Source organism: Ctenocephalides felis, unplaced genomic scaffold (assembly GCF_003426905.1).
Source record: "Ctenocephalides felis isolate EL2017-DRISC unplaced genomic scaffold, ASM342690v1 CF-g0.4_SCAFFOLD_01886, whole genome shotgun sequence".
NCBI classification, from domain to species: Eukaryota; Metazoa; Arthropoda; class Insecta; order Siphonaptera; family Pulicidae; genus Ctenocephalides; species Ctenocephalides felis.
The window spans coordinates 113,494,821-113,520,499 of NW_020538040.1; the positions used below are offsets into that span (position 1 = coordinate 113,494,821).

Below are 25,679 nucleotides of genomic sequence, written 5' to 3' on the forward strand. Positions count from 1 at the left end.
CAAAAATGTTAAAAACAATCCAGAATTTTCAAAAAAAAAAAAAAAATACGGTACGCGAAGTTCCAGCAATTGCTGAAATTATACAAAATACTATATTAGTTTTTGTTGCACTTGTACGAAATCGTCCATGACCAGCGCAATATTTCGTATGGGAACTAGCAACATAAATACGAAACGCTTCTGAGCCCCTGGCGTTTTACACAAGCTAGACATTGGACGCGTTCATGGTTATGGATTAGACGCGGCACGTCGCTCGGCGCGATCTTGAAGTGGATTTTTCCGCTTCAGCAGTAACAAGAAATACGCCTGTGCCCCGGGCAATTGCGGAACTCACGGCGCCGTCATATCAACTCAGCGTTGTCAAGTGTCATGGTTATTTTCTGCGGGCACCCGGACGCGTTCATATCGCTAAATATTATATAAATACGAGATATGGGCCTTCAAGTATATTGTACTAAGTTTTGCCACTAAATTTGGGTTTAATTTTGGTTTCATAAATATGTTGCTTTGAAAAAACTTAGTATATTAGTAGGTTCAATTTGACTGTAACAAGTAAATTGTGAAAACGAAACAAATTATATCAAATACATACCAAACAAACAATGTTCAATGTTTGCGATGACCAATAAGTTTGGTAGGTTTTCAAGGAACTCTCGTCGTGAAAATACTAACATTCATGTTACAAAACGAATGCAAAGAATATTTAAAATGCAGTATGAATGGAAAATACCAGAAAAAAGACAAAATACTGGTTTACATATATCAAAAAGCGTATATTTCATACAATATGTATGGGTGGTCTAGACAGACCACTCCGACCGTTCGAAGTATAAAAAAGTTAATATCCTTATAATTATCCTTCTGTACATTTTTTCGTCCTGATTTTTTCATTGATTGACAGCTAATGAAATTTTAGTAAAAGTCAAGAAATTTCAAGTCGATAGGATCACTAGAAGTATTTTTTTTTAATTGAAGTTGAAAAAAGTCTGGCCAGACCACGCCGACCGACAGAGGGTTAAACATAAAAAATGCTTTGTTTGTATGGATATTCTTGGAGATGTTGCTCTTTTATGCAACTTCTCCTTCATCTCAAAACTCCCAGCCAATTCATCATTGTAGAAATGTTTTTTTTTTTGCTGTTTTTCAATATGTTATAACCAGGTCTTTTTTACCCCATAGACCGGGTAAATTGAGACGTCTAGGGGGCTAACATGTTCTGTGTTTAATTTTATTTCAATGAGATTTCACAAAATAATAAAATAATAGGTCTTGCCCCATAGACGGGGTAAATTGGGACGTCCAGGGGGCTAACAGGTTCAGTGTCTTATTTTATTTTAATGAGATTTTACAAAATAATAGCTGAATTATTCAACCAATGCAAAAGATAAGTTTCATGGGTGCATTTTTTACAGAGATAACACTGTAAATATCATACTGGTATATTTTGCCAGAAATATTTATTAGCAGAGTTGGAATAACTATTTATTAAATTTATCTCTTGTAAAATTGTTTTTTTTAAACTTAATTCACTTTTTATTTCTCTATTTTTTATTGTTTACACACACCTTTGCCACGGTAAAAGGTTCAGTTGGTCCTCTTTACCCCACCCAGTTGTAAGCAGTGGCGGATCCAGCTTCGGCGTCAGGGGGGGGTCATAATTGAAAAGTTTTTATAGTCCTCAATGAGTATGTAACAAATATATATATATATATATATATATATATATATATATATAATATAGACCGGGGCTTAAATATTTGCGGGTAAAAAGGTCCACCACCGATATCTCAAAAACAAGTAAAGTTAAGGATTTCTTAACAACAATATTTGAAAGTAGAGGAAAAAATGTACAACTAGCCATTTTTACAAAAGATAAATTAAATAAATCTTTATTTCAACTCTGCTGGTGACTATTTTGGACAAAATATCAATAGTCCAGTCATTTGGTCGTTTTGCCGGTACAGTACTCCGGGAATTCTGAAAATTGGTAATCTTATAGATTTCGTGGTGCTCTTTACGAAAATCAAGTTTGCCACCTCAAATTTGAACGGCAAGTTGCCGCCATATTGAAAAAATGGCGTCAAAAAACAGCTTTTTTAAAATATTTCCTTTATGGCTCATTCTACGATAAAAGTATCTATGTACGAATTAAACTAGAGAAAATTTCCTACAATTCTTTAGAAAACGGTTTTTTTGTAAAATTGATAGTTTGAGAGTACGGCCGCCTCAAAGTCTTTGCTGCTCTCGCCATAGTATCAAATCTCTCCATATATGACAGCACTTTGAACTTGATCACATTCCTTCTAATAAATAAATATTTTCAATGTTAAATTAAGTGAATAAGATCTAGAAATAAAATAATTCAAATATTTTTCTGTTTTTTGCTGTTTTTTTGCTGTTTTTTTAATACTTCAAGCTACTTACTTATAGCTACTTTGCCATAGGAGCGTTAAAAAATTTCAGCAAAAAAAACGAAAAATATTTGAATTATTTTATTTCTAGATCTTATTCGCTTAATTTAACATTAATGATATTAATTTATTAGAGAGAATGTGGTCAAGTTCGAAGTGCTGTCATATATGGAAGGATTTGATACTACGGAAAGAGCAGCAAAGACTTTGAGGCGGCCGTACTCTCAAACTATCAATTTTACAAAAAAACGGTTTTCTAAGGAATTGTAGGAAATTTTATCTAGTTTAATTCGTACATAGATACTTTTATCGTAAAATCAGCCAGAAAGGAGATATTTTAAAAAAGCTGTTGTTTGACGCCATTTTTCCAATATGGCGGCAACTTGCCGTTCAAATTTGAGGTGGCAAAGTTGATTTTCGTAAAGAGCACCTCGAAATCTATAAGATTACCAATTTTCAGAATTCCCGGAGTACTGTACCGGCAACAGCCTTTTTTTGCACCAAATGACTGGACTACAAATCAAGAGACAAGATATTGAACAAAGTATCAAATACAGAGTTATCTCTGTAAAAAATGTATCTATAAAATTCATATTTTTTATTGGTTGAGTAATGTAGCTATTATTTCGTTAAATCCTTTTAAAATTAAAAATAGTAAATTGGATTGTTTGTCCCTTCGCCGTCCGATTTTACCACGCCTTTGAGGTAAAAAAAGACCAAGTGACAAATTTTTTAAAAACAGCAAAAAACACATTTTTACAGTGATGAATTAACTGGAGGTTGTACTAAAACATAGTCAGATGGTTTTTTGTTTATTGTGTCTTATTGTTTGTTATGTTTTTTGTTAAGTTTTCACAATATAATTGCTCAAATTTACTTAGCCTTACCTTATGTATGTGTATTTTAAAACAATCTGCGTCTTTGACGTGAGTCAAAATTCGATCTTTCCTCAATGTTTTCTCGTCTAAACCGATGTTAAAATTTAACTAGCTGTAAGTGGAATTCTGTCTTAATGCAATTAGGGCATCGTGCCTTAAGGCAAATTGCTGGAACTTCCCGTACCAAAAATTATTATTATTTTTTTAAAACGATTAACATTTTTGAAAAAAAATTACTTTGAAAAAATAAGATTTTTGAGAAACTATAAATTGGACAAAAAATTAGTTTCTTTATTTTGACATATTGTGGAAGATCTGAACTTTTTTTTCAAAGCAATCGTACTGCTTTAACTACATAGGGACAAAATATAAAGCGCGTAAGCGCCGCGTCGCTGTCTAACGCATAAGCATTGGTACGGAACCGATAGGAATGTTAACAAAATGTATACTTATTGTTAAAATCTCTATAAAATGTCTGATAATTTGATGTGCATATGTCTAATGATCATTTTTGACCGCCAAATGGCTCATTTTTTTACTTTTTCCTCTATATCTCCGAAACCGCTGGACCTACCTTCATGAAAGTTGTATCGATTCTTCATCTTGTCAATACAAATAAAATGTTTTTTGAATTATTAAAATCGGATGCTCAGTTCTCTTAAAAACTGAGTTACCGTTTTCGGAACTTTTTGCCCCGTATCTTCGGAACGGCTTGACCTGCCTTTGCCAAAAACTAATCAGCACGTCTCCTTATCAATACGGATCGAATGTTTTTTGAATTATTCAAATCGGTTGATCCGTGTTCCCGAAATCGTCGACGAAAATTTGTATCCGCACATACATACACACACATACATACACACACACACACACACACACACACACATACATCCATTTTTTCTAAGGTATGCCAAAATGTTCAGAAACCTCTGAAACGTAAAGATATATAAAAATTTTCATTTTCGATTTTTTTGCGATTACTATAACTTGCCCTACGGGAAGTTAAAAACTATAAAATAAAACTGGATAAGCGCTTGCGTTGATTAGTTTTTTTGAGATAATTGGCCAACCCGTTTCTTTACTATTGGCAGAAAAGTGCAAAAATTATCGTCCATGTTTTTGTAAAAAATTCTTAACCGTTTTTTATTCGATTGATATCATTTGGAAATAAATAGTTTCTGTCGAAGATCGGTCAAGTCGTTTCTTTTTCATAATAGATTGTCACATTTTTTGGCGATTTAAGTGAAACTTTGCATGGCGATAGATTTTCTACTCTAAATGAACGTACTACACTATAATAAGGCCTGCGACAAGTGGTTTTACTTATGATAATTAAAGTTTGGATTATTTGGCCGCGCTTTTAAAAAATTCACCGTGTGTATGTATTCGGCTTCGTATTTCGTATGTATTCGTTTTCCATCAATGTGTAATATTCAAACCATTTTTTAACTAGTTTGTATTGGTATTTTCCTTTAGGCAAGTTACATGAACTTCCCGAAATTTGTTAATAAACGACTTTCAGTAAAAAATAAATTTATGAAGGATTCAAGGTATTCCCAGTGGATTTACAATATCACACATAATTGAAAACGAAGGCATTAACTCGGAGTATTTTCTAAAGGCAAATTTTCAAAATTCAATAATTTTTATAATTGAACTAGTTGCCGTAGGATTTTATTGGTTTAGTATGTTCATTAAGACCAAGTACTCTATCGATAAACCAAGTAAATCGTCTACTTTTAATTTTAACAAACGTCAAAAAAACTACTCATTTTCTCAAACTTTGATGAATTTTCAAAATTAAACTACTTGTCGTAAGGCCGTAATATTTCAATAAGTTGTATAAGATCATAATATATCATCAAAAAAAGTTTCATAAAAATCGGCTCAAATGTTTTTTTCAACGACGAAATACAAGCAAACGGCTCGGTAGATTTTCACCTAAAACTAATCAGTTTCATTCTCAACTAATATCTTTCGAACAGTTTTTAATTTTTTAAAATCGAATCGGTAGTTTGTGCTTAAATGTGGACGAAAAGTTTAAATCTTTTCTCCAAATTTCAAAGAAACGGCTCGGCCGATTGTCGTACAAAACTGACAAGCGTTAGTCCTCATTTAGACACATCAAATGGTTTTTAAATTTCTGAAATCGGTCCAGACGTTTTTGAGCAATCGCCGATGAAAAGTCTAATTTTGACAAATGCCAAAAAAACGATACTAATTTTTGCAAACTTTGACGAATTTTTAAATCTAAACGAGTTGTCGTGTGGCCGTATTTGTATGATCTAGAAGACTATGGTATCTACCCGCAAAAAATTTTTTCAACACTTCATTACAAGAAAACGGCCATGCCGATCTCTACTAACAACTCATCAGCACGATTCCCAACCAATATCTTTCGAACGGTTTTTGAATTTTCAAAATCGATTCAGAACTGCGGGCTAAAACGTGGACGAAAATTTTTTCACTTTTCTGCTATTTACAAAGAAACGACTTGGCTGGTCGTCGCGCAAAATTGATAAACGCTAGTCCTCATCGCGATGCATCGAATGGCTTTTAAATTTTTGAAATCGGTCCAGCCGTTTTTGAGAAAACGCCGATTTTCAGCAAAAAATCTGTTCACACACACACATACACACACACATACTTTCTCCAAATTTGGTCTCATTCGATTCAGAATGGCTTGAAACGTCGAGAAAACATAAAATTAGCGAATCGAATTTTTTGATGAGAACACAAACTTCTCCTTCGGGAAGTTAAAAGTAACTACTATATTTGAAAAAAAAAATTGCAATTGCATTTCCCACTTCGAAATGGTTTACAGCGAATAGGTATACTTCTCTAAATCAGTCATTATTAACTTCCCGTAGGGTAGTTATAGTAATTGGCCGAAAATCTAAAATGATGTTTTTTGCATTTCTCGACGTTTTGATGGTTTCTGAACACTTTGGCATACTTCAGAAAAAATTGATGTGTGTGTGTGTGTTTTGTATGTCCGCAATTTTTCGTCCACGTTTTCGGGCGCACGGATCAACCGATTTGAATGGTTCAAAAAACATTCGATTCTTATTGATAGGGAGATGTGCTGATTAATTTTTCGCAAAGACAGGTCCAGCAGTTACGGAGATAAGGAGTAAAGAGTGCAGAAAATACAAATCGAGTTTTTGAGTATCCAATTTGAATGATCTAAAAAACATTGAGTTTGTAATGATTGTGAGATGAGGTGATTAGTTTTTGGCAAAAGCAGGTCCAGCAATTTCGAAGATACTGAACTAAATGTGCAAAAAATGGCATTTTTTGAGAGAACTGAGCGGCCGATATGAATGATTCAAAGAACTTTCTGCTTGTTTTGACAAAATAATTGCTTTTGAAAAAAAATTTGGCTTATTTTTTTTTCTAAACTTTTTTTTGTATATATGGAAAATAATTCAGATTTTAATATTGATTCTGACTAAAGTTTAAAACTTATATACTTCAAATAAATAGTTTTAACTTTGCAATTCAGTTTAAATAATTCTTATAAATATCAGACATTGTTACAATATTTATAATAATCTATTTGGAAACATTTAATATGTCTCGAACATTTCGTTAAGGTTCGGGAAGTTCCAGCAATTTGCCTTAAGGCACGATGCCATACACCCCACTAGTTTATATATTGATTAAGTCGTCTATTTACAGATGTTGGGATTACTGAAAGTTCATGCATAAGGACCACTCACAATCAGTTTAATTTTTTGATTTTTGAATGAAATTTTGTTCCTGAACTGTAATAAAACATATATTCGCAATACGATTAGAAAATCCTTAATTTTTAGGGTTTTTGACTCCGTCATTCGTCTACAATCAGTTAAATATTCAAGTTATAAAATGTGTTTGGTAACAAAATACATAAATAAAATAATTATGAATTATTTTGTTGTTGAATTGTAAGCATTTATAGAGATTATATAAAAACAACAGTTGAATCCAACTTAAAATTAACAATATATCTTATAAAACAATTAAATAACGCACACTTAAAAATTATATTAAGTTCTCGTAAACTAAACAAGATTGCTCACAACCAAAAAAATAACAACAAACGAAAATGCTTTTATTATGAAATTTCATTGCCATTTTTCTCCCGATAGCATCGTCATAAGAATCAATGTAGATGGCTAGTTAAATATCTTTTTTCCTCTACTTTCAAATATTGTTGTTATAAAATTTTTAACTTCGGTGATTTTTGAGATATTGGTGGTCTTTTCACCCGCAGACCTTCAAGTCTACTCAAAATACTACATGCATAAATTGTAGACAACATCAAATAAATATGAATAATGTTTTTTTTAAATAAAAAATTTTTTTCCTTCGTTCGTATGATTTTATTTCATTATCAGTGGAATTACAATTTCGAAAAATATGGGTTTACTTTTTCTGGACAAGCGTCTGTAGTTTTTTCTTTCAAATTTATATTATTTTTAACTGATTTTTGACGATTTACGGATGCGGAATATCCCCCATATTAACAGAGTCCAATAATAATAGTGTATTTCATTGATTATTATCTATGTTAATTTATTTCTAATATTGACGATATAAAATTTAATGTTCCACCAAATGAAAGTTTTAATTATGGCCTGAACTTATGGATTTGATATAATATTATGAAAAATAATTATAATATAAGACAAAAATTGAGAAACTCTTCTCGAGAATCGACAGCAAAAAATCGTCAAAAAATTAGGTCATATCAGTTTTGTCAATTTTCACCACCATGGTGCTAAGTATACACACGTGATATAATGCTAGATCATCAATATCTATTTATACATTCGTTGAAATGAAATTAAAAATTCAAAATTTATATTCAAATTTTAGTAATACTCATTGTCAGTCCGTCCGCATAGATCAGTCACAGTCATAATGGCGGAGATAATAGTTTGATTTTATGAATGCGTTTTCCGTGAATCGACCGAATGACAAAATAGTTTCTGGTAACTGTTGCCTACGTCACAGATGCATTTGATACAAACACGGTCGCAGTAACAGTTTCACGGAATAGGCGAACATGCATTTTCCGCTGCAACCTACACTATTTCTTGATAGTGCATTTTGTTGCATCCAGACCGACTATAATACAGTCGCATTAAATATACATACATACGTATAATCTTGTCTATTCATATGCTATTATTATATGGTTCTATCTATTTATGATTTATTATATAATATATTAGATTAATTTATCTACGATTGAGCATAAGACTATTTTTTAATTCATTATTTAAAAAAACGTATGTATTCATAGCAAGTTTGTAAATTCTTATTGTTTTTTTAAATTTAATTTTAAATTACAAAGTAATTTAATTTAATTTTAAATTACCTTGTAACTTTAATTTTAAATTACCTATCCATTAACAAGTGTTTTTCGTTAAAAAATATCGTGCTTTTAAATTACTAAGCAGTGGCGAGCATAGCTCATTGGTAGCGTGTTCGATTCACACGACAGGGATCCTCGGATCAAATCCTGTCAATGACTTAGAATTGATCATAAAAAATATGTGTAGTTAATTTGAAATCAAATAAAAATTGTATTTTAAATAGGAGAAAATTAGGAATAACAGAATTCGAATAGTTGAATTGAATTAGAAGTAAGAAGAGAAGTATTGAAGCTTGAAAGAAGAATGAAGAATTGAAGAAAATAAGAAGAAAAATTAAGAAGAATATAGAATAGGATACATAAATAGATTGATATTGATATAAAAATTAGAATGTAAATTAATAAAAATGTTGTAGGTGGCTAAATGCTCAGAGTAAGCGAGGCCAAAAAAAAAATAAATAAAAAAAAAAAAAGAAAAAAAAATTACTAAGTAATAATAAAAATAGTATTTATTATGTAATATAATGTAATATTTTCATTCAAATTTGTTAATAATAAGATGATAAGCAAACTACGATCCATCCAAATATTTATTTTGCTACAATGTATTAATTTCATCAATTAGTAAGTGAGCATCAATATAGTATTTTTAGTTTTATTTGTACTTAGCAAGACAGTTTTATTATTATCAGTGTTAATGATAAATTAATAGAGAAAAATGATTAATATAGAAAAAAATATTATATAAAATGATAAAATATGGAAATACAAGAGCGAATAAAAAAGAAGAAGCACGATCACTCTTATGTATAGCAGCGTACCAGGGAAACAGACGCTTTTCGCCCTGAGTTGCATCGGAAGTTCACAAATTCAAGAATTAAAATAGTATGCAATGCACTGGCGGAGGAAATGCATCTGTTCCCTTGTTCGACTCCGTTATCGCCATCATCAAATGTCAAATGTGATTGTCCTATAATATCAACAGGATGCGAAATTCAAATTTCTGTTCATAATTTTTACTTATTGTTAGATTTTAATTCTCAGAGCGTATATTTATAAAGTATTCTGCAATAATCGTATTAAAGTGTACTGGTACGATTTTCAATGGCAAATTAAAAAATGAACTGTTTTTATCTTTTTTAATAAGATTAAAAATATAGAATATTTTATTTGAAATCACTTTCAACTTTACATGCACTAATTTAATATGTCAAATACGTATAAATATGTAAAAATATTTGTTATTTGATATTTAAAAAATATACTCCGTGATTTAAAAGAATATTTCGCATTCATCAAGGCTTCAGACCCGTATTTTAAAATTGTTCAAGAACAAAAGACAATGAAGAAGTAAAAGTTCATGCGTTGGAGAATACCAGGACTGCAGGCGACTCACTGGCTTTGTTTTTTGTGTCTCCAAAATATTTATGCGTCACATTTCTATGCAGGTAGAAAAGCCTAATTGTCGTATTTTAACATTTTCATTAATAAAATTATCTTCAACCAATAAATGATATACAAAGCATAGTTTCTACTGATATTTTGTTGGTTCTCAACACTCGCTGCTATACATTTATTTCATAACGCTGAACATATTTGATAATATGTTCAGCGTTATTTTACACAGAAAAGCTTATGTTGCCCTGGTATAACTGAAGCTTCGCACTTGTAGTCCTTTCTTAAATGAATTAAGAAAGCATTACAAAAATACGATATTGAACACATTCTGTGCTGTTGGCGTCTGATTGGATTTGCTAACATGATGCAATTATACTTGTATAGATATAATGTAGAATTGTTTTTTGGCGTTTCAGAAATAGATACGTTCCATCATCAGGTGTTCTATCAATACTTAAATTTTATAATGAGTAAGAAACAAAAAATAATGGATTATATATACTGATACAAGATAATATAAATGTTTTTACAAAAACAGGGAATTGACTAGTCAAAATTATTATCCTGGCAATGTAATGAACTTATCAATATTCAATAATTTATTAATTCATTCCTTTTCTGTGATTTTGGTAGCGCACAATTATTATATATTATTAATTTAAATTGAGGTTTAGATTTTATTTTTATAGTTTTAGGTATAGATTTTATAAAATTTGTGATAAAACCAAAACAGCTCGCAACAAGTTAATAAACAGATATATGTATCGCAAAAAGCATGTATGCAAATCGAATGAAACGCATTCAAAATAATAAACACTTCTAGCTACTATCCATGTGAACTTAATAGAATTGCACAAATCCAAGAAATTCGTGCAATGTAAAAGGAATTCAGCAAAATCAAAATGTTCGGCAGACTACAAAATGAGTGGCCAGGCGATCATGCAATAAAATGATAATTTCAAAAAGATCGTTCTCTATAATACTCGCAAAATCGGTCTCAATAGTTCTCATAGGGTAATCCGAACGTTGAAACAACAATTATAAGCAATGTCGAGATTGCCTTCCTGAATTTGGTGAATATTAGGAGAGCATGCATTGTTCTGACAACTGAGCTATTTACACAACTAATAGGAGCAATGAACCACTATGTAAAAAGGGAATTGGGCTCAATTTAAGCTTCGAATCACGAATAATAATATTAATTAAAAGCAAACTGTTTTATAACTTTCCGAAAAACAAAAATTCTGAACTAATTTTGAAAATTTTATATACCTAGTAGACACGCCGTTGGGTGTTGCTACATACTATCTTTTAGTTTATATTGTAAAATACTTGCAGTCTCTGATTATTGTATAAAAAACAGATAGCAGATTACAATTAAATAAGAAAAACGAATCTGAACATTTTAAATAGTTTGAAATATTTCATTTGGAAATAGTGGTGGATTAGTTTTTGGCTGATAGCAACCAGGTCGTTTTTTCGTAATTTGTGTAAATAGTACCGTATGAAATATAATATATAGTGTATAATAATATAGAAATATTACAGAAAATATAAGATGTAGGCATACTCCATATGTATCTATGTAAGTGGATAAATACATGTAGGACACATCTTATAATAATAGATAATAAGTAAACGTAATAAGTAAACACAATGCCTTTTCTACATAAAATCTGACATTTTTTTGACCTATATTCTGTTTAAAATTATAGGATATAATGAATGTTCAAACCTTGAAATAATGGACTTTTTAGTTGTGAAAAATTCAAACTTGTCCATTTTCACAACTTCAAAATTGACTATGTACCAATTCCAGCTGATGGTGTCGATCATTTATACACATCCTAGTGATAAATATTATTTAAATTCCATTTGCTTTATTAAAACATTTTCTTTCAGTTAAAAATGGTTACATAAAAACAACTATGCGGAAAAATAATATTTCCTTTATTTCCTATCTTTATTCACTCGATTAGAGTTAGAAAAATAACTCTAAATTTTGAATGTTTTTTCATTTACCGAATTAATGTTTTATACTTTAATTTAGAAAACTTGCACAACAATGCAATGCATTATGAGTTAAACGATCAATTGTGCAAATATGTTCATTCCTACATTAATTTTTATAGTAACTTTATTACCAAATACTTCGTGATACCATAGTTTGTTTTATCAAATGCTAATTTAAATATGTTGTATTATTGCTTCGATATAGAAACATAATTTGATGAAATATTATATGTGGATGATTGAAATATTTTGTTACAATAGAAAACATGACAACTGAAAATTGGTGTCGATGTTTCCATGTGAATTGAAATAAGAATAAACCTCTCACAATTGAGAGAAATGTGCATATTAAGAAGAATAACCACGTGTCAATCTACGAATTTCTAACTTTCGAAAGATGCGGGGCAAAAAGTATCAAAAAATGGTAATTCAGTTTATGAGAGAACGGAGCGTCCAATTTGAATGATTAAATATGAATTTTTGGAAAGGCAGTTCTAGCCATTTCGGAGATCGGATAAAAAAATAAAAAACGCTATTTGGTGGTCAAAAAAGATTATTAGACATATGCACATGAAATTATCAGTTTCTAATATTTAATTTAATATATGAGTTCCGTACAAATGTTTATCCGTTAAACGGCTACGCAGCACTTATTAGCGCTTCGATATTTCGTCTCTAAAACAACTACGCAGCACGATTGTTTTGAAAAAAAAATAAAAAACTTTCAAAAAATGTCAAAGAGGTTTTAAAAGAAGGGAAGTTCTAGCAATTTGGTCATAGTGTTTTTTCTCATAGACCTAGACTTCCCGTACAAATTTCTTTTTTTTGAAAAAGATTCAATTTTCTTTTAGAACTCTGAAAAAAATAAATTTTTGAACGGCGGCATCCGAGTAAATAGGGTTTATATTTTAAAAAACGTTTTACTGGTATTTGCAAGATGAAGAACTGATTAAATTTTTGAGAAGTCAAGTCTAGCGGTTTCGAAGAACTAGTAAAAAAAGTAGAAAAAAATGCCATTTGACGGTCAAGAATGATCATAAGACATAAGCCCATCAAATTATCAGATATATCATGGAGATTTTAATATGTATCAATTTTGTTTACATTTCTATGGGTTCCGTAACATCGTTTGTCCGTTAGACGGTGACGCGGCGCTTACGCGCTTCGATATTTCATCTCTATGTAGCTAAAGCAGTGCGATTGAAAAACCATTCAAAATTTCCAAAATATTTTTGATAAGTCTTTTTCTCCAAAACAGTCATTATTTTTCAAAAATTTAAAATTTCTCAAAGATCTAATTTTTTCAAAATATTTTTTTTTCAAAAATTTTAATCTTTTATAAAAAAAATAAATTTTGGTACGGGACGTTCCAGCAATTTGCCTTAAGGCACGATGTCATACACCACTAGTTTAGATTATTGCATAATAACACACGAACGAATGAATGTGCATACAATCAGAGTTCACGAGATAATTCTGAAGTGTATCGTGATACGGCTTACAACACAAACTGGATGTAATGTTACATATTTGCAACATCTCTTTACAAGCCACTACCAGGGTACCATGCGCTACTCTATCGCGAATCGATGTAAACTGGTTGATAAAACGCCGGCTGACGTATTACTATGATCTCATAATCAGAGTAACAAAATTTTTTACTACATTTCGAGTATAAAAATGCCATTTTCTAGAGCTCTCATTGACAGATGAATTTGTAGAGTAGTGTCCTCTCAATGTAGATCTTTTTTGAAAAGTGTGATCGATCGAAGGCATCGATCCAATGAAAGTTGACAGGGTTGATTCGTAGAGAGAAAACCCATATGTTTCGTATATTTTAGTAGGGCATAAAATATTAGATTATTTTTGTTACAATACCAATTAATATCTTTGTAATATTTATTCGCACATTTTGTGTGCAAACATTTTTGATACATCTGAAATATAATATAAAATTAGTTGGCATTGGTATTTTGCCTTGAGGCAAGTTACATGAACTTCCCGATATGTATAAATAATCGACTTAATCAATAAAAAATAAATTAATTTATGAGTGATTAAAAGTATTCCAAGTTAACTCGGAGTATTTTCTAGAAGGAAATTCTCAAAAATCAATAATTTTTATAATTGAACGAATTTCCGTAGGACTTTAATGGTTTAGTATGTTCATTAAGACCAAGTACTCTATTGTTATACCAAGTAAATCGTCTAATTTTAATTTTAACAAACGTCAAAAAAACTACTTATTTTCTCAAACTTTGATGAATTTTTAAAATTAAACTACTTGTCGTAAGGCCGTAATATTTTAGTAAGTTGTATAAGTCCATGATATATATATATATATATAATCGTCTTACATTTTTTTTCAACAGTTAATTTCAAGAAAACGGCTCGGCAGATTTTCACCTAAAACTAATCAGTATCATTCCCAACTAATATCTTTCGAACAGTTTTTGATTTTTTTAAATCTATACGGTAGTATGAGCTTAAATGTGGACGAAAAGCTTAACACTTTTTTCCAAATTACAAAAAAACGCTTGGCAGATCGTCGCACAAAACTGACAAGTGATAGTCCTCATTGAGATACATCAAATGGCGTTTTTAACAAAACAAATCGGTTCAGGCGTTTTTAACAAAACGTCGATGAAAGGTCTAATTTTGACAAATGCGAAAAAAAAGGATACTAAATTTTACAAAACTTGAAGAATTTTTAAAATTAAACGACTTGTCGTAGGACCGTAATATTTTAGTATGATCTACAAGACTATGGTATCTACCGTAAAAAAAAATCATAAAAATCGTCGAATTTTTTTTTTTAAGACTTTATTACAAAAAAACGGCCCGGCCGATCTTTACCAAAAACTAATCAGCACAATTTCCAACCAATACCTATCGAACAGTTTTTGAATTTTCAAAATCGATTCAGAATTGCGGGCTAAAACGTGGACAAAAAAATTTTCACTTTTCTGCGATTTAAAAAGAAACGGCCATGCCGATCGTCGTGCAAAACTCAGAAACGCTAGTCCTCATCGGTCCAGCCGTTTTGGGGAAAACGTCGATTTACGGCAAAAAATCTGTTCACAAACACAGACACATATATACACACATATACTTTTTCCAAATTTGGTTTCTTTCGATTCAGAATGGCTTGAAACGTCGAGAAAACGGGAAGTTCATAATAATATAAAATTTTAATTTAGTAATGAATTAAAACAAAACACGTTTTCAGATTATGTTTTAAAGCTCGTTAAGCAATAAAAGTATATTTCGAACAACTTAGTTTACGTACAGCTAGTTTTGCATATGTACTAACAAATTATTTGTTTTCTAAACTACTTTTATTATTAACTTAAGTTAGTTTATGGATTGCATTTAATTAAATTGCGATAGGATAGAGCGATGCTTAAAGGTACGCGGGTATAAAGGTCCACTACTGATATCTCCAAACCAAGTAAAGTTTAATAAAAATATTTGAAAGTAGATGGCAAAAGTTGCATAACCAGCCATCACATTGAGATAACCGTCAATGTTTGAAAATTCATAACAAAAGTATTTTTTCGTTGTTGTTAGTTTTGTTGTTGTTCAGTATATGAGACCTTATCATAATTTATAAGTCTACGTTATTTAAATGTTTTATATGATGTATTGTTATTTAATTCAACAGTTTTTTTTCAATGACCTCAATAAAAGCTTACACGTAATGGGATAAAGAGAACCAATTGATCCTTTATCCTGTCAAAGGTGATCACAATGAAAAATAGTAAATAAAAAAGTAAATTAAGTTAAAAAAGCGATTTTACAAGAAATAAAATTTAATTTCTTCAATTTTAAATTACGGTATGGAAAATTCAGCACTATGCCTTAAAGCACGATGCCTAGTTTTAATAGTAAAATTGCAATGTCAGGTTGTTGAAATAGAACGAAATATGCAGTCAAGTGTCATTGACTTTGCAATATCAAATTAACTGCGTCAGCGGAAAACATCAGATGAGGAGCATAGAGCAAAGCGTATAAGCATAATAGTTTTAAAAAGATACATGCTGAATTATCAGTAATTCCCAACGTGGGGCGCACGTCCCACAAAAGCGCAATTTTAAATTTAGGGGGGCAGATTAAAAAATGGCACTCTTTTAACCCATTTGCTTTGGGTAATTTCAATGCAATGGTAGATATTTTCGATATTTTAGAGGAGAAAGAATATTTATAAATTATTCGACCTATTCTGCCGTATAACAAACCAATGTTATGGCAAGGCTATGTTATGAAGAACTTTCTATACAAAATCGTTCTAAATATTGACAAAAGTCGTGTGGTTGCTGTGTAGTCAAGCGTTTTTCTCAGACAGAACTAGAAACCACATAAATGTCAAAAAACGATCTTAGATAACAGGGTCTTTCTGATCCAGCTTCATAACATACCTGTAGCATTGCAGTTTATGTGTAAAACGCCCTAATGCACAGCAAATTCATGACATTTTGACAGTATTCATTATAATTCAGTAGCATAATTCATGCAACATAGCCTTGCCATAACATTAGTCTGTTGTGCCAGAATCGGTCCATAAATCTATATAACATTTGCATTTTTTATACGATAACCCCTACACCATAAGTTTCTTTACGTGTATGTGTATAACCTTACGTATGCCTAAAAATTACATTATACGTAATTCAATCCTTACATCTTATATCTAATTCACCTAATATTTATTAAAACGCATAATTTTTCTTACATACTATTTTTACCCTTACCGGGAAAACCGAGCCTCGGTCTGCCGCGTGACAGGCAGCGACCTTCTAGACCACCGTGTCGTTGTGATTAAACGTCTTTCTTCGTGTGTCGTCGCATCACCTTATTGTTAGTATTAATTACTTAATTGATTAGAAAAAGAAACCGCGTAAACAACAGTGCCCCCCACACATCCCCCACAGTAGTGATACAGGTGCATGACTGTCATGCGGAGGCACCGGGTTCTATTCCCGGTTAAGACTAAAATAAATAGGTAAAGATAATATATAGGGCGTAAGGTAAAAATATAGCAAGTATAAATAGTAGAAAGTAATGGAGATAGAAAGTAGAAAGTAAACGGTGTCTGTTATTCATGTATAATAAGTATAATAAGCAAATAATAATCTAGCGGCAATAAATTATTTATTATTATTATAAAGGATAGGAATTGATGGTATAGGTTTCTTACTGTATGATAGATAATAGTTGGATTATCTGTGATATATAATAGTATAGTATAATATATTAGTATGATAGATAATAGTAAGATTATCTATAATATCATAAGATTAAGTCTTATAACGTATTGTAATAAATCTTGAGTATTTTTATAGGAAAATAAATACTTGTATGTGTTAATAAATACAGTTAATATATTTGTTAATGAATACAATTAATTAATGGATATAAATTATGTACTCAATGACTTCTGTATACTTGTACAATTCATATGTATAGTTTATGATAGTTTATCAATTAGAAATCAATATATTATATTAATTTACATGTAATCATCGAAATACATTGAATGCCTTTTAAGCTTCTGAAATAGGTGCAGCCGCAAACCTTTGAGAAAACGTCTAGGAAAAAGAACTTTATTAAATGTAGAAAACTCAGTAATGAAATTAATCTGAATATCAATTTTTATAACATGTTTGACTTATGAAGTTTTGATCACAATATAAGGGTCTATTTTTTATATTTGAAAACAAAATCATTTTTAAGGGTGGGGCATGACCCATAAAAGGTTGGGAATCGCATCTCGAAATCGTCGCATATTTAGGAACGTTTTCCGAAAAATTGAATAAAATGTAATAAAGAAAGTATTAAACTGTTTCAGTTTAGTATTGAACTTGTAGAATAGTATCTAATAAACAACGTCACCTCACACACCGTATTTATTTATAAATCAAATGCGGCTGTTGGCCTGGTACTGTATCGAACTACATGCACAAGCTAATGCGCGCGTTGTACACTCTCGTTTCTAAAATCTCTAATTGAAAATATGCAAAAATGTTCAAATTAATTTTTTGCTTAAATACAATACACAACTCTATTCTACTACCATAACAATGTGCAATAATCTAGAACCAAATTGCAGTTAAGAATTCAATAGACATCAATAAATAAATTAAATTATAATAGCATAATTTCAAATTTTGTTTCGTACTGTTGCCAATTATATTTCAATGCAAATACTTTTAGAAGCATATTCACGTTCCTTTTTTTATTGCCAAAATAGATTTCAGTTTTGCAATTATATAAATTGCAAAAATAAAATTTATATCAAATGTGGGTTTGAAACAATTAACGTCGATATAATTTTTGATTGATATCATTTTTCAAAAAAACTAAATTAAGAAGCATTTACTCTTTTTCCAATAACATTTTGTTTTATTTAATCTGTAGCAAAAACGTGCAGTAGTTGAATTATTAAATATTAGAAAAAATGAATATTTTTTAGTCTAATATGTTTTTCAAAGTGTTTGGAATATTTTCGATAATTTTTCATCAACCGTCCAAAATATTTGGAATAGTGTATATTTACTGTGGGCTACCAGGGAAACAGCGCTTTTTTAGAACTAGATTCCTGATATTATTAAACAAATTTCTAAATATCAACGCTTGATCAACATTTTTTAGATTAGAGATTTTACTTTAATATTTGAAAATAAACTGACAATAGTGGACATCTTTTATTGTTAGTGTTCAGAGGATTTAGCATATAGAATATAATAATGGGTAGTACTGCCCTAGGGCAGGTCTGTGAGCTGAGAAAAGCTCGAACTCGAGTCAGGGAAGAACAATGTGAGATTTTCCATTGCCATTTCACACCGTAGTGCTCGAAATGGGCTATTTTCAATTGGAAACACATTTTTGATCTATATTTTCAAGTGAAAATGAACATCGCTACTGCAAGATGCAGGATGTTCATACGAATGCTAAAATTTTCAAGTGCTATAATAACTTGGAATTTCTTAAAGAATGCAAACGTATTATATAATTGTACTAATAATTTATATTTGGATTATGTGGAAAGATTGCAAATAAAGACAAATAAAAAAGTTTTGCTTACCTTCTTGTTTTGTAAGTTCTCTTCTGGCAATATCGCGTTCTCTGAGAGCAGTTTCTAAATTTTTCTTTTCGTGGATTGCAGCTTTTCCTGCACCATCTAAATCACGAGTCAAACCTGCTATTGTTAACCTAAACAATTAAAAAAATTGCATCAGGCTGTATAAAACTATGATATAGAAAAATCATAGCCAATAACTTACTTCAGCCTTTCGAGTTCTTTATTCAACCCAAATCTCACATTTTCAGCCAAACTCAGTTTTTTAACATAGCTTTCTCTCATTTTCTCAGTTTTTGCAATTTCAATTCGTAATTTGCTTACCTCATCGTCCCTTAGCTGTAATAAAATTATTGATTCAACTTCAAACAATATTCCATAATCTCAAAAAATATTTATTTGTCTTAATTATCATGTAACTAGAAACTTGAGATATGGTTCTTTATATATGAAACATTATAATAAAACACTTAACTATCTTATTGTAATATATTTGTATATACAAAATAAAAATTGTCTTACCCGCATTTCCAAATTAAGCGTTGACATTTTTTTATTAAGTTTTGCGACAAGATTTATGTTTTGATCTAGTTCTAGTAATGTTCTTGTATGAGCTAAGTTCAAATTAGCAAATTCATGTTTTCGCTTTTCAACATCGCGTATCAAGTCGTCTTTTTGAGCTTCAATACGTTCGATTGTCATGCGTTGTTGATCCATCTAAAATGAGATAAATTTAAATAAAGTCTAGAACTATATGCACATAATTATGTATAAATACTAGTGGAGTGCATGGCATCTAGCCTTAAGGCAAATTGCTGGAACTTTCCGTACCAAATATTATTATTTTTTTTAAAAACGATTAACATTTTTGAAAAAAATTTACTTCGAAAAAATTAGATTTTTGAGAAGTTATGAATTTGACAAAAAATTATTTTACAATTATTTGACAAAAAAGGTTTCTTTATTTTGACATATTTTGGAAATTGTAAACTATTTTCAAAGCAATCGTACTGCTTTAACTGCATAGAGACAAAATGTCAAAGCGCGTAAGCGCCGCATCGCCGTCTAACGGGTAAACATTGGTACGGAACCCATAGAAATATAAACAAAATTTATACTTATTGTTAAAATCTCTATAAAATACCTGATAATTTGATGTGCATATGTCTAATGATCATTTTTGACCGCCAAATGGCATTTTTTTTACTTTTTTTATTAGATCTCCGAAATTGCTAGACCTGCCTTTATGAAAATGATCAATGATCATCTTGTCAATACAAGTAAAATGTTTTTTAAATTATTAAAATCGGACTCTCCGTTCTCTTAAAAGCTGAGTTACCGTTTTTGGCACTCTTTGCCCCGTATCTTTGGAACGGCTAGACCTGCCTTTGCCAAAAACTAATCAGCACGTCTCCTTATCAACACAAATCAAATGTTTTTTGAATTATTTAAATCGGTTGATCGGTGTTCCCGAAATCGTCGACGAAAATTTGTATCCGCACACACACACACACATTCACACACACATCTTTTCTAAGGTATTCCAAAATGATCAGAAACCTTTGAAACGTAAAGATATATAAAAATTTTCATTTTCGATTTTTTTGCGATTACTATAACTTGCCCTACGGGAAGTTAACAAGCTTTTTTTTTAACTTCCCGTAGGGTGAGTTACAGTAATCTTCGCTTTTCGAAGGTTTCTGAATATTATGGATATATATGTGTGTGTATGTATGTTTGGATACAATTTTTCGTCGACGATTTCGGGCGCACGGATCAACCGATTTGAACGTTTTAAAAATATTCCTATTGATGGGAAAACATGCTGATTAGTTTTTGGCAAAGGCAGGTCCAGCCGTTTTGAATATACGAGGCAAAAAGTGCTAAAAACGGTAACTTAGTTTTTGAGAGAACGGAGTACCTGATTTGAAGGATTCAAAACACATTTCACTTGTATTGACGAAATAAACAATTGACGACATTTTTGCTAAGACAGGTCTAGCGGTTTCGGAGATACAGAAGTAAAAGTTAAAAAAAAGATATTTGGCGGTAAAAAATAATAATTAGACATATGCACATCAAATTATCAAATATTTGATGACATTTTTAAAAATGAGAACTAATTTTGTTACAATTTTGTTAGGTTTCGTGCCAAGATTGATAATTTTTAAAGTTTACTTATTCGGTTCACGCAAATTTCAAAATTATTAGAATAATTTTTTTTCAAAATTTCAAAAGTATACAAAATTTTATTCTTTGATGTTTAAGTAAACAATTATTTAATTTTCTGTACACTTTTATAAGCTTTTCATGCAATTTTAATAAACCGTATCATACTTCGAATATGAATTTTATTTACATTCTAGTTTGAAAATGTATAGATTTCAAATGCGTTATTCTTATCATAAGAAATATATCCTCAGATTATATTTATTCGGCACCTCTTGCTAATGTTATCTTTCTCAAGTGTTTTGAGCAATAAGATTGTCACTGTATATTTTATGAACGATAAAATATATAGTGATTATAATAATTATCTATTTGAAAATGTTTAAAACAAATGTTATTAATCATTGATCAACTTTTATTGATTACTGATTTTTCCCGAATATTTAATTCTGGTACGGGAAGTTCCAGAAATTTGCCTCAAGGCATTGCTTTCTAATAGCGTACTTGCCTAAAAACTATCACACTTCAAAATAGCTCATAGAAAAAAAAATCTGATTGCTGTTAACCCCTTGATACGCATTTTAATAATCAACAGAGGTATGAAAAATAACATTTATATTTGTTGCAAATAATTATGATATTTATGCTTAATTTAACTGACTTGTGCAAAAAAATATTAATACTTTAATTATGTATGATAAATTTTATGACAGAGTCCCGTCACCGAGTCACACTCAATATAATAATCAATGACAAAACTTACCAATGAACGTCAGAATTTTTTTCTTTTTTTTAACTTCCCGTAGGGCAAGTTATAGTAATCGCAAAAAAATCGAAAATGAAAATTTTTGCATTTCTCGACGTTTCAAAGGTTTCTGAATATTTTGGCATACCTTAGAAAAAATGGATGTATGTGTGTGTGTGTGTGTGTGTGTGTGCGTGTGTGTATGTATGTGCGGATACAAATTTTCGTCGACGATTTCGGGAACACCGATCAACCGATTTGAATAATTCAAAAAACATTCGATAAGGAGACGTGCTGATTAGTTTTTGGCAAAGTCAGGTCTAGCCGTTCCGAAGATACGGGGCAAAAAGTGCCGAAAACGGTAACTCAGTTTTTAAGAGAACGGAGCGTCCGATTTTAATAATTCAAAAATCATTTTACTTGTATTGACAAGGTGAAGAACCGATCAAATTTTCATAAAGGCAGGTCTAGCGGTTTCGGAGATCTAATGAAAAAAGTAAAAAAAAAAGCCATTTGGCGGTCAAAAATGATCATTAGACATATGCACATCAAATTATCAGATATTTTATAGAGATTTTAACAATAAGTATAATTTTGGTTTACATTCCTATGGGTTCCGTACCAATGTTTACGCGTTAGACGTCGACGCGGCGCTTATGCGGTTTGATATTTCGTCTTTATGCAGTTAAAGCAGTACGATTGCTTTGAAAAAAAGTTTAGATCTTTCAAAATATGTCAAAATAAAGAAAACATTTTTTTTTCAAAAAAAAAAATAAAAAAAAAAATTAAAAAAAAGTAATTTTTTGTCTAATTGTTTGTCAAAAATCTTATTTTTTCGAAGTAAATTTTTTTCAAAAATGTTAATCGTTTTTAAAAAAATAATTTTTGTTACGGGAAGTACCAGCAATTTGCCTTAAGGCACGATGCCTTAATTGCCTTAAGACAGAATTCCACTTACAGCTAGTTTATAATTTCATTTGAACAGCGATCAGAACTTATGTGTTCTATGAGCTGTTGTGATTAATATCTTACAAACTACGTTTGTTTTATTACAAATGGCAACCCAAACAGTTGTCACATCTCTGTGTGATAAATTTTTATTACAATCTCTGTAATAGAGCAAGTATGGTGCTACAATGCCGGTTGAGGGCTATTTTCACTTGGAAACATATTGCTATTTATATTTCCAAGTGAAAATCGTTGTCACTGTTGCCTGACAACAGACTGCTCGAAGTGGGTATCGAACCCAGGACCTCTGGAACAAGTCCCGTCGCTCTTAACCGCTCACCTACGAGGGAGCCCTGAACGTCAGAGATACGGACTTGAAATATTTGTAATATTATATTTCTATATTAACTGTGACCCATACGGAGTAGGTAATCTTTTGAGACATATAAAATTTCAGTGACGAGTCAGTAACGTTGCTCGTACATGACAAAATATCAGATCAAGTAAAAATGATCATACATTGATTTGATGTATTCCGGATTTTGTTATAAATATTTATAAATATTCAAATATTGCAAATAAAACTTTCTACATGTTCTGACAAAGAAGCGTTTGTTTAATTTAGTAGATACCTTCGCTTAAAACTTTTCCATTATGATTTATAATACTTATCATAAGAACAATTATCATGTTGTTGTATAACTAATAGTCTATGCTTTTATGTGTTATATTATCTGACTGTAATCGAATCAAGACTTTATTTAATAATTAATTTCTAAATCTAATTTGTGTCGTAGTGTATATTCATAATTCGGATGATATGAACTGTTGAAAACCACATCGTACAATATTCTTTAATTTTCTAAGATACCTGAGAAGTCAACTCCTTAATTTCTTCCACTTTAAGATCGAGTTCTTCTGTTAATGATTCTAACTGCGATTGGAGTCTGTCCTTTAATCTTTGTTCTTTTAGGGCTTCATTGTTTTGTGTCTAAAATAATTTAAGTGGCATTGGTTATTGACAATTTTTCCTATTCAGTAGCATGTTTTTAAATATTTCAATTAATTATAACTAATTATAACTAAAAAAGGCAAATGAATAATAATTATTATTCATTTGCCTTTTTTAGTGATTTAAAAACGAGATTAAAAGTGTTTACAGTATATAATCAAAGTATAAAACGCATAGTATTACCATTAAATTTTTATAGAAATTTGATTTATTGCTTTTATATCTACTTTTGAAATTTTCTGATTCAGTAATTCCCTTTGTTAAAGATAACAAATAAATATTTGGCCATGTTCGTGTTTTATTGAAATTGGTGCACAGCTTGGTTTACAAAATACCAATAATCTTACGATTACAGTGAAGCTATAACATTATTATATACATATCAAACCAGAGTTAATTTGCCTCTAAATTACATCTTGCATGCATACTTTTAGCTATGTTCAAAAGGTCTTTATGGTCTGTCTACCAGAATACTTTAAAATATATATTACATGATTCATTAACCCCTTCGTGACGATTGCCGTCTATGGACGACATCCAATCGACTACCTGTGTATTCGAATGTCGTCCGTAAACGACATGTTTTGTGTCGGTCTTCGCTTCAAGATTTATCACTTTGAGTTAAATTATTAGTAATTCTATTATTCATTGTGATTTTTAGATTATTAGAAGCGCAATATTTAATTTTATATCACATTTTTATAGATTACGATAGAAATATCTTAAAATATATCGTTATGTTTTTTTCGTTCAGCAGCACTACTAATGGACATGCTGTTCTGTACAGCAGCGATACTTCTGCCGAAAATACTCTCGTAGCGAAAGGGTTGGAGTATTCAGTATGCTCTATTTTGAAGCAGTACTAAAATCATATCAATTATTACTTTATAGTAGTTGGAATTTATTAGGTTTATTAATTCCTCCAAGAAATAGTAAATGAATAATACCTCAATCTGTTGTTCCAAGTTTAGTACTTTGTTGTCCGCTGCACTATTTTTTCGTTCCAATTCTGTTTGGTAAACTCTTGAAGTTTCAAGTCGACGACGCATCTCGGCTACTTCCATTTGGAGTCTCTCGCGTTCGCGAATCAATGCCTCTCTTTGTTTCTCTCTAGACATTCTAGTTTGATAAAATTTTATAAAATTAGAAAACAATCTAATTTATCGAATTTGTTCATAAACAGTTGCATTAGGTGATAATAAATTATGTATTTGAAATTAGTTGGCAATTACTATACTAGGCTAATTATCAATACTTTTCAAGTAAACTTAACAAGTTAGTTTAAAACTTAAATAAACTTTTATCAGGATAGCTAATGGATACGTTGGTCATCATTTGATGCAACCTTTCTTTATTGCTAATGCGAGGGTGAGTGTTTATCGCCTACTTTTTCTGATACTAATTACTTTAATTATTTTAAATAGAACCAGTCTTATTTCTTGGCAAGTAACAGTTTAAAACATGAGTTTTTATTTAGGATTTTACCAAAAATCTTATTAAAAACCTAAAAAAAAATTAAATATCAGTTGAGTATTTTGGCGATGAATGTGTTAAGCCATTTCTTTCGAAATTATCAATAAAATATTCTAATTTTAAATATTTAGATTCTTGTCGATCAAGTTTTCAAATATCGGAAAGATTATGCAAGTTAACTTGAGACTA

At 30.4% G+C, this 25,679-nt stretch overlaps 1 protein-coding gene across 1 annotated transcript in view; it reads right to left on the reverse strand.

Annotated features, from left to right (window-relative positions):
* Positions 1–25,135, reverse strand: part of LOC113375742 (cilia- and flagella-associated protein 58-like) — a 41,410-nt gene extending 16,275 nt beyond the window's left edge. The window contains exons 1-5 of the mRNA XM_026615687.1: positions 24,965–25,135; positions 23,877–23,996; positions 19,666–19,860; positions 19,349–19,482; positions 19,150–19,277 (exon numbers count right to left, since the gene is read on the reverse strand). Coding sequence (XP_026471472.1) covers positions 19,150–19,277; positions 19,349–19,482; positions 19,666–19,860; positions 23,877–23,996; positions 24,965–25,135 — 748 coding nt within the window. The remainder of the gene's footprint in view (positions 1–19,149; positions 19,278–19,348; positions 19,483–19,665; positions 19,861–23,876; positions 23,997–24,964) is intronic.
* Positions 25,136–25,679: the final 544 nt, after the last annotated feature.